Source organism: Ictalurus punctatus, chromosome 18 (genome assembly GCF_001660625.3).
Source record: "Ictalurus punctatus breed USDA103 chromosome 18, Coco_2.0, whole genome shotgun sequence".
NCBI lineage: Eukaryota > Metazoa > Chordata > Actinopteri > Siluriformes > Ictaluridae > Ictalurus > Ictalurus punctatus.
The window spans coordinates 23,055,134-23,070,075 of NC_030433.2; the positions used below are offsets into that span (position 1 = coordinate 23,055,134).

General features: G+C 41.2%; 1 protein-coding gene across 15 annotated transcripts; it reads right to left on the bottom strand.

The window, feature by feature from the left end:
- Positions 1–1,665: 1,665 nt before the first annotated feature.
- cldn2 (claudin 2) lies at positions 1,666–14,275 on the bottom strand. Of its 15 annotated transcripts, none has more exons than XM_017493546.3 (7): positions 14,067–14,245; positions 8,571–8,768; positions 7,986–8,072; positions 7,243–7,369; positions 4,612–4,684; positions 2,927–2,965; positions 1,666–2,696 (listed from the first exon to the last, which is right to left on the bottom strand). In XM_017493546.3, the coding sequence occupies exon 7, from the start codon at positions 2,628–2,630 to the stop codon at positions 1,788–1,790; it is 843 nt and encodes a 280-aa protein (XP_017349035.1). In that variant the 5' UTR covers positions 2,631–2,696; positions 2,927–2,965; positions 4,612–4,684; positions 7,243–7,369; positions 7,986–8,072; positions 8,571–8,768; positions 14,067–14,245; the 3' UTR covers positions 1,666–1,787.
- Between the last annotated feature and the right edge of the window lie 667 nt (positions 14,276–14,942).

Sequence of the window (14,942 nt, forward strand, 5' to 3'; positions counted from 1 at the left end):
GTATACTGTAATGTCTAATCAGTTACTTGTAATAATTCAATCCGTGCAGGATTTCCAGTATTATTTTGTGCGTGTGTGTGAGAGAGAGATTGTTACGGGCAAAAATGCTAGATTTTGCTGCGGCTTTTTTCAAAATCTGCGATGCGACTTGTGGAGTTTTTTTTTTTTTTGCGGTAAACTACTCGGATCGGTGAAATCGCAATCGCACAAATCGTTCCGTACGCTCTTTCGCGGCGATGTTTGACCTTTTAGCTGTACTCGTGTTCGACGCACGAGTCAAAGAACGGTTCGGCCGGACGTGCGTCGTGACGACGTCACATGACACGTCTGGGCCGGAATCCGCATTAAGTTTGAAAAATCGCACGCCCGTCCGAATACCGCGGAGTTCGCTTGGTAGAATTTCTACGATTGCGAAATCCTGGTCATGCTGACGGTACGGCAGGTACCGCTGGAGTTGAGTCGGTGTTACAAAACTATACGCGACTTCTCAGGAAAATCAAGTAATATACCATGACAAGAAATATTACCGAGCTTCAACGATTTAGACCAGGGGTGTCCGATCTTATCCGGAAAGGTCCGGTGTGGGTGCAGGTTTTCATTCCAACCCGGCAGGACCCACACCGAGTCTACTGAAAGCCAAGATCAACTGATCAAACGGGTGGAATCAGGTGTGGCTCCTGCTCTGTTGGAATGAAAACCTGCACTCACACCGGAACTTTCCGGATAAGATCGGACACCCTTGATTTAGAGAAACACCAAAACGCTGAGACTAGGACTAAGAACATTATTTTGGCCAGGTTTGAAGGCAGCATCACATGTATCCATCGTGGATAAGGTAGTCCCATAATTCAGTTCGCCGTACCTACAAACGCAGGTAAAACGCTTATTTTGGAACGCACCGGTGCAAGATCGTTACTTTCTCACAGGATCACTGAGCCAAAATGAATTCAGTTGATTCCGGAGCAGGGCTTCATGCCGCTACTGCTGTAAATCATTGACCTGTTCCAGTGATGGAGATGGGCTGATGTGCTGCTGTTAGTTAAGGGTTATAATAAATTCCACAAACCACCTTAGTATAGAATTCTTTAGTAAACAACACATCCGTCTCGTCGAACGTTAGACGCGTTATTTCAGCGTGTACAACGATAGTTAAAGCTTTACGTTCCTGAGCTATCCACATCATTGTGTCATTTATAGACCGACGTACTTGAGGTTTCGGTTAAACCCGTTCCGTCGACGTCTAATCGGCTGATGACTATAAAACCACAGACCCCCTGGCCGTGCTTTGAGAAACGCTTCACATCGTTCAAGCTCCGTTCGTTCTTAATGTGATTCGCGATTCTTTTTCTTATTGAACGTTCTTCATTTATATCGTTTATTTGTGTCGTTTTAGAAGGGCGAGCTAGCACGAACCTGTCCATGTGTCAAACATGTAACCGTACAGAATGAATAATACTACAGGAGTTCATCTTTAAGCATGCTTTCACAACCATATTAAACCGTCGATGTGAAACGTTAGCTCTTCGGACACAGAGATCGCTCTTGCAAGGCACCGGTGGTCGATTGACCTGGTGTTGATTTGTTTCACCTGCAGGAATGGCCTGATGTTTCTGAAATCGTTCTCTCAGCAAGGAAAAATAAAATAAAAAATACTTCTGTTAGCCATGAAAATATGAATGTGTTTAATTTATAAAGCAAAAATCTAAGACATGTTCACAAACAAGTTCGTGAAGAAGTTTGTCAGTCTTTTCAAATCCATGGTACGGAAGAGCAGCTAGGCCAAATGTTCAGACGTACCCGGTGACTTCATAGCTAGCTGCCGGTTTCCGGTGTGCCGGTTTCGTGGAGTCTTGGACGCCGGTAGTGGACTGGCTGCTGCTACTGTAGTGGCTGTCCATGGTCTGGGTCCTGTTGGTGGGATTCATGTTGATTCCGCTCTGCAGAGTGGCTGAAGGGCGGAAGGGCGTCCACCCTGAGGCGCTACGGCCCGTGCCGTGTTTTCCTACGCGTTCGGGGTACGGGTAACCCCCGGCGTGGTGTCTGAACCTTCGCTGTACATCCTTGTAACTGCAGCAGGACATGCTTAGCAGCCCTCCACCTAACAGAGACACTATAGACGAGGCAAACCCGACAAACAGGCAGTCCCCAATCTCGAACTTCAGACCGTCATGTTCGGTGTACTGGTAGAAGGTCTGCACTACCTCATGGGTCTGCCAGGAAATGGGAATGAGCGACAGAAGACCGGCGATAAAAAAAAGGCACCCGCCGGCTCCAGCTGCTTTCGCCTTGGCTCCCGAGAAGCCGTCCATGCACGTGGTGCACTGCATCCCAACGCTGGACACTGCACAGGCTAGGGCAGAAAAGATAACTGAGAAGACCATCATGGCCCGGGCCGCCTGCAGTTCGGTGGATAGGCCGAGGCTTGTGCTGAAGGTCTCGCACTGGAAGACTCCTGTGCTCTGGTGGACGCACGCCATCCACAGGCCCTTCATGTTCGTCACAGCCGTGACGATGTTTTGGCCGATGTGGGCCGAGACTTCCCAGTAGGGCAGCAGGGTGGCCACTAAGTTTCCAATCATACCCAGGATTCCCAAGAAGAAGCCCATCAACTCCACTGCGGCTATGGCCATCACCGCTCTTTAAAAGCTTTAAATGACCAGCGATTCGTTCACGAGCTGTTAAATCAAGAAGACAATCTGAAAAGAAAACAATGAAGGTGTAGTTAACGCTATATGCAGTAGGCCAACTATGAATTTCTCATCTGCCCTTTCTGGTGTGAACTCTCCTGTGCGTGTTCCTGTTGTCGCTATTTGTAACTCTTCTGTCCCCTCCCTGTCTAAACACCGAGTTTCCGCAGTTCACGTATAAACACACACACACACACACACACACACAGAAGTAGGTTAAAGATTCACCCATTACTCACCCCAAAACAGGCTTTTTCTGCCCCATCGTAAACCCAAGGCTGCTGAAAGAAACCACCAATGGAAAAACTAAATCAAAAGGTAGTCATGTGAATTAACATCAAGTTAATCATCTGAATAACCTTCAATTCATGCGGATTAAAAGTTTCAAATGGGAGTATTGCGTAAATACTGTCATGAAAAAGTATTCGCCCCCTTCTTTGTTTCCTCTATTATTGCATATTTTAAGGTAATACATAATATTAGACAAAGGGATAGACTGGCCGAACACCAACACTCCTGACAACACGAATACAACGAACACTAACGCTCCTGACAACACAAATACCACAAACACCAACGCTCCTGACTTTACGAATACCACAAACACTAACGCTCCTGACAATACGAACACCACGAACACCAACACTCCTGACAATACGAATACCACAAACACCAACGCTCCTGACAACACGAACACCAACGCTCCTGACAACACGAACACCAACGCTCCTGACAACACGAACACCAACGCTCCTGACAACACGAACACCAACGCTCCTGACAACACGAACACTAACGCTCTTAACAATACAAATACCACGAACACCAACGCTCCTGACAATACGAACACCACAAACACCAACGCTCCTGACAATATGAATACCACAAACACCAACGCTCCTGACAACACGAATACCACGAACACTAATGCTCCTGACAACACGAACACTAACGCTCTTAACAATACGAATACCACGAACACCAACGCTCCTGACAATACGGACACCAACGCTCCTGACAACACGAATACCACGAACACTAACGCTCCTGACAACACGAACACCAACGCTCCTGACAATACGAACACTAACGCTCTTAACAATACGAATACCACGAACACCAACGCTCCTGACAATACGGACACCAACGCTCCTGACAACACGAATACCACGAACACTAACGCTCCTGACAACACGAACACCAACGCTCCTGACAATACGAACACTAACGCTCTTAACAATACGAATACCACGAACACCAACGCTCCTGACAACACGAACACTAACGCTCTTAACAATACGAATACCACGAACATCAACGCTCCTGACAATACGAACACCACGAACACTTACACTCCACTCCTAACATTACTAACACTACTAACACTAACACTATTAACACCAATACTACTAACAGTACTAACATCACTAATAACATAGTTTTGGACATTAAACAGTGACATACCTGTACTGTAAATCTGATTCATTTATTTATTTATTTTCATAATTCTTAATTCTATTTTCTTTATTCCAGACAAGATGTCTACATACAGTGAACTGGATGAAGCACTCATACATCAAATAGCTGTTTGCTTAAATTATTTAACTTTTGGCGTCTGCTCCACGGCTGGCAAGTACGTCACAGCTCTCGCGTCAGTATGGAGTATTGTGGGTAAATTGCCCAGCCGAGCCAAGGTAACACCCACACTGGTGTAAAAGTCTTATAACCGGACAAGCCCCCACGGCATTACAACGCCGCCGCGTTTCCCTTGGTCACCCACCTGTATGTTCTTATTCAATATTTAGATTTGCCAAAAAAATGTAAGAAGTGATCAATAATGCACTTTTCTTGGTAAAGTAGACATCTCTTCTTCCTCTACACACACACACACACACACACACACACACACACGACGGTTACTTACCATTACACAGATATAGCGTGATGGTGCATAAGATACAACCGCTGAGACGTCCACTTCTGCTAAACTGTTACCTCTAAAGTGTGTGTGTGTGGGAGAGAGAGAGAGAGAATACAGAGTTTAGGCTGGTTTAGGCTTGAGCTTAATCTCATCAAATCTCTGCTCACATGTCGTCGGTGCAGTAATGAGATTAAAACGCACTCCTGCTTCCTCTGTCTGAATAAGTGTGTTGCTAAATTCCGTAGCACACTCTCTAGGTGCCAAGTCAGAAATTCTAGAGTTTTCAGAACTTAGAATTAGAATTCAGGACTTAGAATTAGAATTAGTTCACGGACTGCCACAAAAACATCAGAACACAAGTGCCTGCTGGTCAAAGTCCATGTTTGTTTGTTTTTTTTCTGGATCAGTGCGCTCTAACCCTAATCACCTGCTCTTATGTGGGTTATATTTATAGTTCCTTGTCTGTAGAGGATGCTGTTGTTGATTTCAAAAAAGAAAGAAAGAAAGAAAGAAAGAAAGAAAGAAAAAAAAACGTTCGACAGTATCGGCTTAATTATTTATTCAAAACTTTAATCAACTGTTCGTTTTTAAATCAGGGTTCTTTTTAAAAGAAAACGTATTGAAGTTTTCATACAGGAGGAGGATTCGCAAAAATGGTCCCAAAAGTCAGTAAAGGCTTGTTATAGCAAACTTTGTTTTAACAAAATCGAGACGAGTCGAGTCGCGATCACACTTGACCTATGCTATCGGTGACTATCTAGCGAATTTTTACAGGGTACAGTCGAGCACTTCGTTCTGAGCGGTTTTGGACCTACCTTTGTTCAACTCTCCCCATCGAGGAGCTCTTATCATTAACCAGGGTTGCCAGGTTGCAGCATCACCTCCAGCCCAACTGATCTCAGACCTGAAACTAGCCCAAACATTTCGAGCACTGGAAAAAGAAGACTCCCCGCCCCCTCCATCACAGTCTTTGCATGGGAAACAAGGTCATCATGGAGCACACACATTTCTAGACATTATCCACTGCATAATCCCGCTTTCCCTTACAATCTTACAATAGAAATGTTTCTGTATATTGCAGACACACACTCTGTCTTTCTTTGCTGAGATTTATTCTATTTCATTCGGATTATTTGCTATTAAAAAAGAATCTGGTGGCCATAGATTATTTTTAAAGTCCCCCCAATTCGACGTTAAAAAAGAAAAAATTTAAAAACAGCGACCCTGGCAACCCTATCAATAACTTTCATGTCCACTGCTCCTCCTCCAATGAATGAAATTATGAAAATGTTCATAGAGCGAGTGTAGGGCACTGCGATTCCTGCCCCAATGGGCCTCTTTTTGCACTTTTAGTGCAGTTCCCATTTATGATCACTAGGTGCAACAATAACTATCAAGATAAAAGGGGCAGTAATCACGCTTCCTTACAACTGTACAACATCTAGAAGGGTGAGCAGATCATCACCCCATCATATCAGTCAAATAGCAATATGTTCGACTAATATGTTTAAAATGACTGGCTCAAAACAAGGTCGGCGGGAAGTGTATGTTTGGGGCCAGAGGCATTGTAGCTAGGTGCTGCTGTGGGAATAACGGTCCTGAACCAAGACACGAGGATGGAGGTGCCAGCAGAGAGAGTAGTGGAGTCGAGAGGGTGAGAAAAGTGTGCCTCTTGAGGTGTGATGTTGCTGTGTGCTAACCAAATGAGAGTGGAGGTGTTGAGAGACACACTCCAGCCTAGCCTCAAGAGTCTGATCAGGATTCCCACAACAGCACCTCGGAGCTTTACCTCTGACCTGAACAAAACTGTGAACATTCACGTTTTGTATAATACTACACGGTCTGAATCATGGGGACTGGCTCCTCAGCAAGAACGCTGAACTGTTTTCCATCACGCAGTTCTATTTTAGACTTGAGATGAACTTCATATTAATAAAAATAAGACCGCAGTAGTGAAAATCCTAAAGCATGTCCTGCTCAAATAGTAGTATCCTATTCTAACCTGGTTTGTCTCAAGGACAAGGAATGGTCTGGATCAGACTGGAACTAAACTCTAAACAAGAAGTTATGCTTCTAGCTAAAGATTGTGTAGGAAAAAATATAAATTTTTCCTGACACCATCTGCAATAAACTATTCAAAATAAAATAAATGCCCACGTGACCTCAGGGTCAGCAGTTTCAGTGTTACTCCACGACCCTGCTGATGTCGTTCCTCTTCACCACGCCTCACACCTCGACTCTCATTAGGAAAGGTGTAGGAATGACACCAGGCCTCACACGCTTCAGCACACTTCTCTCACCTATCCTACTCCTCCGTTCTCTCCGTCCTGGCACAGAGTCCGCGGTACCGTTCCCACCCGAGAACCTACACGCCAACGCTGACCTCATACTGACCCACAATCCCAAACTCGCTCATTGGGAGTCTTAACCATAACGGAGTGCGTACTAAAACGTTCGAAAGTTCCCAATAACTGCACCAGAACTGGAATTCTTTGGGAGTTTTCTACTGGTCATAAGAATACTTTGAAAACAAAATAAGAACATATACCGTATAAATTGTTTATGAGCCTGCAGAGTCGTTAGATTCAGTGGAGATTCAGTATGTGATTCCTGTATGATGTCATTCCTCCTCACCTCACTCATTTGGAGAGGTGTAGGGTTGACACCAGCCCTCACACCTTTATACACACTTCTCTCACCCTTCCAGAGACATGGCGGAGTCTGTAGTGCTGTTCCCAGCCCATCACCTACACACACTGACCTGGACACAAACACTGACCTCAGACTGACCTGATAAATATTCAGTCCAGATACAGAAATAGCTCGTATGTTATTGTTTTTTTTTTTCTCTCCCTATTTTCTACTAACTGAGTCATGAGCGAATGCTCAAGCAGTAACCACAATTCTTTTCCCAATGGCTGTGAAGCCCTTCAAACTACGGACCATCCAGCCACGTTCAATGCTTCTTGGGATGTTGCAGGAGAAATATATCACTATCCAGACACTGTGATGTGATTAAGGAGATATTGGGATCGGTGCATCGGTGTACACTTCACGGTTTTAGCCCTGATTTCCAAGGCTAATTTCGGGTTTGGCGACTACTTGTCCTGTGGCGCCACACCTGTGGCGACCGCTCACGTAACGTGAACGGTTCAAAGACGTGGCGATCGTAGAGGGTCCGATATTTTCAAGCGTATTTGATTTGCTTGCTGATGAATCACCAGGCCTCGCACCTCGGCTTTGATTTGGGGAGGTGTAGGAGTGACACCAGGCCTCACACCTTCGTAGGCATACTTCTCTCACCGCAGAATTGTTCCCACCCCAGCGCCTGCACACGCTGACCTCACTCTGGACACAAACACTGACCTCATACTGACCTGTTCTGCGCACACCTATAGTCCAGAGCACCTTCACTGATGCTGACGAGGTAGCAAAGATGAACCATGTCTTTATGTTACGATTACCTAATAAAAGAGAAAGATGAATTAGTAAAATATTATTTAGTGTATACATCTGAAGTGGTTCTGACTATTTGGTATAATATTATTATATTATTAGGAAATGAATACAAATCAAATCTAAGATTGTTCAGCCTGTTTTCAGATGCCTTTACTCATTTCAAACTCAATTTTTTTTTCATTCTATCTGCAGATAGATTATGTTGCCTCTTTCTAGGAACAAACGCTTAAAATTGGACGGATTATCTGCCGACAGAACGAGACGATTTCGGCCTCGAAATGTGTCAATAGTGTCTTGAAATAAAGTTTGATAATCCTTTATTCGGTTTACTGCAATCTTATAATAGGAAATACTACAGAAATGTGACTATATTCAAGATATTTTCACTTTCTAAGATGTCATGTTTTACATTATGTGTATGACACTTCCTTTATACATTTTATGCATTCGTATTTAGGCATCACATCCATATCTATCTTAACATATCCGTAGTTCTCCTCTACCTTGACTCCCGTGTGACCTCAGGGTCGCAGTGTCCGGTGTTGCTCTGTTTCGTGTCTAAATTTCACCAGGTCTCACACTTCAGCTCTCATTTGTGGAGGTGCAGAAGCGACACCAGGCCTCGCGCCGTCATCGGCACACTTCTCTCAGTAGTACCATTCCGCGGTACTGTTCCCGCCCCATCGCCTACATGCTCTGACCTGGACACAAACACTGACCTCATACTGACCTGTTCTGCACACATCTACAGATACTGACCTTATGTGCACTTCCAGGACATGTTAACTGATGATAAACAGGTCACAAAAAATGTTCGTTAATGGAGCACAGCTTTACGTTACCAATATCTGATGAATAAAACTAAATACTTAGTAAATTATCAGTAAATGCTGCTTCTTTGGTGATTGTGGCCAAAGAGTTCCATTTTTACTTGATCAGTCCACCGTTTGTTTCCAAAATGCCTCTGGCCTGCCTAGATATCATTTTGCGTTCTTCAGACGTTGACGTCTGTAATGATATCGCTGTTATGGTTTCCTTCTGATGACTCTTCCATGCAGATCATGTTTGTACATTATTAGTATACAACTAAGGAGATAAAAAAATGTGTTACATATTTTGGAAATATACCGTATAGTGTTCTTTTAAGATACAGTATAATAGTTTAAAAAGCTTTTTAATGTAAAAGTTCACACTGTAGCTGAAGGTATATTAAATGACGTTGGTGGAAAGTGTACTGTATGTTTCTACGTTACAGTCGGAATGACGGTTTATAGTTTCTAGAATGTAACTGAATGCCAACTTTCCACAACATACATGACATGTTTTTGTTTAATTAATAATTGTTGGCAAATTGTTCTGGTATAAAAGGAATAAAACATTTCGGGGTTAAAGTTGAATAATCAACTTTGTAACTGTATCACACCACCCCACTGTTGATTATTTTCCCATAACAGCACAACACTGTTGTCTTTGATTCCTTACTTATCTTAATTGAGATGGAACTCTCTAGCCTTGGTCCAGTGCTTCTCTGTGGCATGACCCTGATGATGTCATTCCCCTTCACCAGGCTTCACACCTCTACTCTCATTTGGGAAGGTGTAGAGATGACACCAGCACTCACACATCCATCCGCACACTCCTCTCACCCTATCTGTGCCACAGGTCTCTCTACCTTCACCCGGTTCTACACAGTACATGTAGTACAGTCTACGGAACTGTTCCCAACCCAGCACCTACACACACTCTGACCTGGACACGCATACTGACCTCATACTGACCCCATACGACCTATTTGTAGCTGCGACCTCATTTTTTAAAATTCATTTCCAATTTGTCTGTCTGTCTATGTGTATGAATTCTATATTCCTGCAAGCGGCCAATCAGAACGCTACTTATAATGAGGGTACAAAGTACCTAACAATTCCGATCGATGAAATGATTCATATCATTTACATACACGAGAATACATTTGACCAAATTCAGACTCAAGCAATTGACGGATCTTTCACTGCTTGCTTCATTTCACCTGATCACAACCAAACCGAATCAGTAGGCTACAAACGTGTCCGAAATGTGACTTTTATATTCGGCAGGGGCCAGCGTTTATAAGTTTCATTTCTTTTTGGACGCTAATAAGCAAACTTTTCACACAAAAGTGTCAAATTTAATCCTTGTAATCAGATTTTGCGTCTTTTATCCTCTTGACTCAAGTGGGAAATGTACTGAGGAACGGTACTTAAGTAAAGTATGTGCACTTTGACAAAATCTTACTCAGTTAAAAGAAGTATTAGAAGTATGGATTAGCAATGGAAAAAAAACAACCCTAAACTATCTAGCTAACTTAACAAATTTTTAAAAACATATCTAGCTAGCTACTTTAACAAACAAATTGACTAACTATCTAGTGAGTTTAACAATCTAATTTACAAAAATAACTATCTAGTTAACATGACTAACTACTAAACAAACCATAACTAGCTAATTTACAGAACTTAAATATTTTCATTCTGAAATAAATAAAGGAAAAATCATATTGCGTTTTAGATTTGTAACGAGTACAAAAAGTATGTTTATTTTTCCTCTTTTACTTAGGTAACAGTACAAGTATTCAATTTCAGGAATTCTGGAGTAAAGTACACATCTTCCGAAATGGTACTTAGGTCTCAAAGCACAGTTACAGTGTACCAAACTGGTCAGATTCAGACAATACAAATTATTGTGTTTTTTTGTTGTTGTTGTTTTTTTTAGAAAGTTCATTTTTAGGTACTCATACTCACACTAGAAGCTGCAGCCACTCCCACTGGCCTCCACACCTCTCTTCTAAACTGAGGAGGTACAGCAGGCCTTACAAATTCACATGCCATAGCAGAGCGAACCTAAACCTAACCGGTTCAGTTTGAAAGCAGGTAGCGGCTGTGAAAATATCTTGATATGTTTTTAAATAATTCACGTATGACGAGATTAAATATTGATGGCAAGATTTAAAACGTATTCATTTTTCGTCAGTCTGTTTACGTGTTGATAGTATTCAAGAGAAATTCTTATCGTTTATAAGCGATACTATAAATGATATGAAACGATAAAGTATAATATAGTACCTATCATTTTAAAGAAGAAACTTATACTTATTATTGAGTATCCTACATGATTTAACATAACCCTAACCCTGGCTTCTATTACTGGCAGGCAAACAAACTAAAATTGAGTCTAACTCACTGAAAGAAGAAACACAACGTGCATGACATGCCTGAATGTCACTACACACCGACCAATTACCTACAGACACGTTTCTGCAAATGAATCTCCTAGACTAGTCTTATCTCCATACCCATCACGTACGACACAATCCACTAATCTACTGCTAATTGAATCAACACTTCATCACTAGTGAATGACGTGTCAATGGATCAACGTTAGGAAATTAGATTTGCCCAGACAATCTGAGCCTAAAGCAATAAAATCAGCATCTAATCACTTTGAAAAAGTCGAATCGTTCTATTACATGGGGGCAAAAAAAAGGCACATGGTAGCACTTTTTTTTTTTAGCCATATAAGGAGAAAATATTCACCGGTTTTGTCTTTTGGTTTCACATTTTTCTATTCATTTCTAGAAAAATGTCAAAAGTTCTAGTTCTATCAATATGTCAACAGATCTTTAGAGTGATGCGTTTTTATTTTGAGAACCTTCCCATGAGTGTGGGACAGACATAGGGGGAAAAAAATTAGAGGAATTTCCTCTTAGGCAATGAATCCAGCTACAGTATGAATGCCATAATTCTGTAATCTAATTCATCTTTCATTAATCTATCTTAGTTTGAAGGAAGGTTTGTGTGCTAGTATATTACTCAGTCCAGTGTGTGTGTGTGTGTGTGTGTGTGTGTGTGTGTGTGTGTGTTAGATGTGTTTTTATGATCTGTGGCAAACTGTATGACCAGATTAGAGGTTTAGTTATTTATTTATCTGTTGTACGATGATAGGAAAAATGGATGAAAAGGTGAAGCACAAAATGGTGCAACTTGTTTAGTCGAGTTTGTTATGATGTCTGTTTTCCTTACAAGATTTGGCTTGCTGTAATTTTGTTTGCCATATAAGGAGAAAAAATTCATTGGCTTGAACTCATTAACTGGCGAGGCTGATATGATATAAGATGCCAAGTTGTAAAATTAATTTTTTGTGTGTCATACAGTCCAGTGTGTGTGTGTGTCACTCAGTCCAGTGTGTCCATGTGTGTGTTAGATGTGTGGGTTTTATGGTCTGTGGTAGACTGTATGAACAATAGTTTTTGGGATTTTTTTGCTATTCTGTGTTAAACTGAGTGAGTGAGTGAGTGAGTGAGTAAGAAAGAAAAGATGAAAGAAAGAAACAAACAATGGAAAAACGACTGAGAACAAAATGGAGCAAATTGTTTAGCCTGTATACAAGTTTAGGAGAAAATATTCACTGATTTTACCTTATTTAACTTAATAAGATGTCACTCATTCTGATTCTGCTGTGTGTGTGTTAGATGTGAGGTTTTTATGGTCTCTGGCAGACTGTATGAAGCCTTTTTTTGGAATAGTTGCTAATCTGTGCTAAATGGAAAGAAAGAATGGAAGAACGAATAAGAACAAAATGAAGCAAAGTGTTTAACCTGTATAGGACATCTTTTAGAAATGTGATTCATGTAGAATTTAATTACGTCGACAGGGAGCGTTGTTTTAAATTAAGGATTCGTGTTGACTCGTTTTAAAGAAAACAAAGAGCAGTGGGTTGGTGATTAGTGAAATTCCTAACTACGGGGGAGAAGTGCTTTGGAGCTTTGGAGAAAAAGGTGGTGTTAATGGCAGGGGGTTTCCAAAGCTCAGCAAATGTGAAAACACACTACGGTTCATCTCAACTACACACCCCCAGCCCATTGGCAAATGAACAGAATAAACAACTCTGTCTTCTTTTGTTTTGCTTAGATCTAATTTTGGAGATTAGACATTTGGTGGAGATAAGGCGTCCTCTGAGGGGTCTGCTGAAGTGTAGACTAACCGCTAAATTTGGTGGAACTACACTAAATGCTAATACAGCAACCTAGACTAAACATTAGCGATCAATTCTGCACAATGTAAAAAACAAATAAAAACAAAACACACACAAAAACAGTGCTTGAGAGCGGTTTTGTAGTTTGGATGTCTGGAAAGGCGAGCATTGAGTATGCTCCATTTATGCGAATTGAATACCATAAAGACATTCCCAGTTTAAAATGTAAAAAAAGACTACCGACTTCTATCTCTAAATTAAAAGACAATGAACTAATATGTCTAAATTAAACACATTACATGCGGTTTTTAACCGTATTATTATTATTATTTCTCTGAAATTTTTGCTGAGGATTTTTTCCCAACAGAATGATTCACAAAATGGCGGCCCCATATATCCGTAGTTTTAATGTCATAAAGTCCGAGAGAGAGAAAACAGCACAAGATATTTACAGTCATAATTAATCCGGTTTATTTCTCTCCCTCTCCTTTATTATTTTTAACAATCTTAACGGTTTTATAATGCTCTTATTGGTATTATTATTATTTCTTTGCGCTTTTTCGTGATGCTTCGTTCTGACAGAACGATTCATAGACCCATCAAAATGGCGGCCCCCAAGACGACCTTAAATTGTTTTAATGTCATAAGCCCAGACAAAGAAGCAACGCAAGATATTTACAGTATTATATAAGCCAATTATTTCCTTATTCTTAATGTTTTCGTAGTGCTTGATAATGCTTTTAAAAAATATATAAATCCCCTTATACTTTGATACAAACATAAGCCTGTTAGCAGCCATAGGTACCCAGAAGGTCACGTGATCATAACATTTTACTCGACCGTGTGCTAAAACAATGCTGAAATTTAACCTTTTTTTAATGTTGCTAAACAACACTTTATGACCGAGTGTGCAACGAGTATATACCCTATTTCATGCTTTTAAACAACTCGTTTTAAATACATATTGCACGGTATGTTGCTGCATTCATTACCTATATTCGTCCATTTGTGCCTTTTGCCTTCTTTTGTCAGTTTGCTGGCCCTATAGGAGGTCAACGCACTGCTGCCCTGCAAATTTGCTTTTCCCAAATGGAGCCACGAAGTCTATCAGGACCCCATTAGGGGCTCATTAAATTGGCGGAGTGAGATATTTTGCACCCAGTTTAACGGGCTGAAGTGTGAGCGCGTGCTCCGATGGGGTAAAAAAAAAATCAAAACAAACCCCAATAGCGCTGAGCAGAAAACTGACCTCAGGTCAGTTATAACCATGCGCTTGTTTTTAAACTGTTGTTGCAGGTTAAGTGAAGAGCTGATCGCAGATCAGTGGTCTCAACACTGACGGTCAGGAGTGATGGACAGATTACTTTTTTTTTTTTTTTTTTTAATAATCCTGCCACAGTATTAATTCATACACATAGCCTGATGACGTGAATGTTTTAAATGCCATGCATATACTCTATTCGTATATGCTACAGGGTGATTACAAATTTTATCCAGTATTAAATAGTCAACCAGGGGGTGTATTAATACTGCAGTTGTCCCTTTTACAGATTTATTAATTTTTTTTCCTGAATACCAAGACATGGCACGTTTTCTCATCTAAAGACAAAAATGACAGCTGCCGTTAAAAGCATCGGTGTGGATATGTTGGGATTTATTTCGCATTGCTAATAATAGTGCTCATATTGGAATGATTTGACTATTGTGTGTGTGCGTGTGCGTGTGTACATGTTATGTATATTGATTAGTAATTCTGTGTGTGTTGGTAATTGTAAGTTCAAAGCAAAATGCACCGACCGTTCAACTAGATCAACCCAGTGTTAGACTCCTACAGTATATAGGCTAAGTAAGTGTTATATATGACCTCT